This window comes from Mandrillus leucophaeus, unplaced genomic scaffold (genome assembly GCF_000951045.1).
Source record: "Mandrillus leucophaeus isolate KB7577 unplaced genomic scaffold, Mleu.le_1.0 Scaffold74, whole genome shotgun sequence".
NCBI lineage: Eukaryota > Metazoa > Chordata > Mammalia > Primates > Cercopithecidae > Mandrillus > Mandrillus leucophaeus.
In genome coordinates this window covers 2545640-2547365 of record NW_012108030.1, presented here as the reverse complement: position 1 = coordinate 2547365, position 1726 = coordinate 2545640, and the positions used below count along the sequence as shown (strand labels likewise).

Sequence of the window (1726 nt, the reverse complement as noted above, 5' to 3'; positions counted from 1 at the left end):
CAGGTTGGTCTCAAACTCCTGACCTCAGGTGATCTGCCTGCCTTGGCCTCCCAAAGGGCCTCCCTGGGATTACAGGCAGGAGCCACCATGCCCGCCTCCAGTGTAGCTTTTAGTGACTGCAGAACATTCTTTCAAATGGGCCAGGCACCTGTAATCCCAGCTGCTCAGGAGCTGAGGCAGGGGAATCACTTGAACCAGGGAGGCGGAGGTTGTAGTGAGCTGAGATTGCATCACTGCACCTAGCCTGGGTGATGAGAGCCAAACTCTGTCTCGAAAACAAAACAAAACAACAACAACAACAACAAAAAACATATTCAGAATATTCTTTCAAATGGATGAAGCCCGACCCATCTAACCAACGCCCGCTTCTTGGGCCCTCAGGTTGTTTCCTGGTTTTCTCCGATTATAAGCAACACTGCTCTGAACATCCTCGTGGTGCGGTCTTTGCTCACGTGTGGGTTATTTTGCCAGTTCTGGTTCCTGGAAAGAGAACAGCTGGGCAGAGAACGTACACACTTTTGGGACTCGTAATGCCTCTCCTGGGAAAGGCGGGGCCCGTCTTCTGCTCCCCCAGCAGTGTGGGGAACAGTGCCCTCTCCCTTGCTGGGCAGCAAGCGCCTCTTCCCAGTGCTGATTGGATCTTGATGCCTCTCGCCCTCAGCTGCACAGAAGCTCTGCCGCCTCTTGGGACTGGGGGTGACGGATTTCTCCCGAGCCTTGCTCACACCTCGCATCAAAGTTGGCCGAGACTACGTGCAGAAAGCCCAGACGAAGGAACAGGTAGGCAGGGCTGGCAGTGGGCAGGCACAGGAAGAGCCAGGCACCCTGGCCCTGGGTCTTTAAACCACGTATGCCGTTTTTCCCACCACGCAACAGACTTTTGCTGAGTGCCCGCTCCGTTACCGATCCTGGTCTAGGTGTCAGGAATAAAAGCAGTCGTCAAGACAAATACCAGGCCCTCAGGGACCTCAAGTGATAGTAAGGAAATGGATAATAAAAGTTAAACGGGATGTGGCTGGGAGTGGTGGCTCACGCCTGTAATCCCAGCACTGTGGGAGGCCAAGGTGGGAGGATTGCTTGAGCGCGGGAGTTTGACGCTGCAGTGAGCCGTGATTGCACTACTGCACTCCAGCCTGGGTGACAGAGTGAGACTCTGTCTCTAAAAAAATTAAAAAGTTAAAAAATTTAACAATAATTTAAAAAAACAGGATATAAATGCAACATGGTATTCTAGAAAAACAAAAAACAAATGCTCAGGATGCTTTTAGATGGTGAGAGCACCTATGAAGGGGAGGTGTGGTTGGTCAGGAAAGTCCTCTCTAAGGACATAACATTCGAGGGGAGACCTAGACGGTTTGAGGCAGACGGAACCGCAAGTGTAAAGGCCCTGGGGGTGGAGCAGGCTTGGGGGGTTGGGAGCATTAAGCGGGTCAGTGAGGCCGGGTGTGGTGGCTCACGCCTGTAATCCCAGCACTTTGGGAGGCCAAAGAGGACGGATTGAGCTCAGGACAGATTGAGTTCAAGACCAGCCTGGGCAACATGGTGAAACTCCATCTCTACTAAAATACAAAAATTAGCTGGGCGTGTGGCACACGCCTGTAGTCCCAGCTACTCGAGAGGCTGAGACACGAGAATCACTTGAACCTAGGAGGCAGAGGTTGCAGTGAGCTGAGATCACGCCACTGCACTCCAGCCTGGGCGACAGAGCAAGACTCTGCCAAAAAAA

At 52.5% G+C, this 1726-nt stretch overlaps 1 protein-coding gene across 1 annotated transcript in view; it reads left to right on the top strand.

Annotated features, from left to right (window-relative positions):
• The window catches only part of MYH14 (myosin, heavy chain 14, non-muscle), a 145176-nt gene that overhangs the window by 67666 nt on the left and 75784 nt on the right, over nucleotides 1-1726 (top strand). The window contains exon 12 of the mRNA XM_011966061.1: nucleotides 662-780. Coding sequence (XP_011821451.1) covers nucleotides 662-780 — 119 coding nt within the window. The remainder of the gene's footprint in view (nucleotides 1-661; nucleotides 781-1726) is intronic.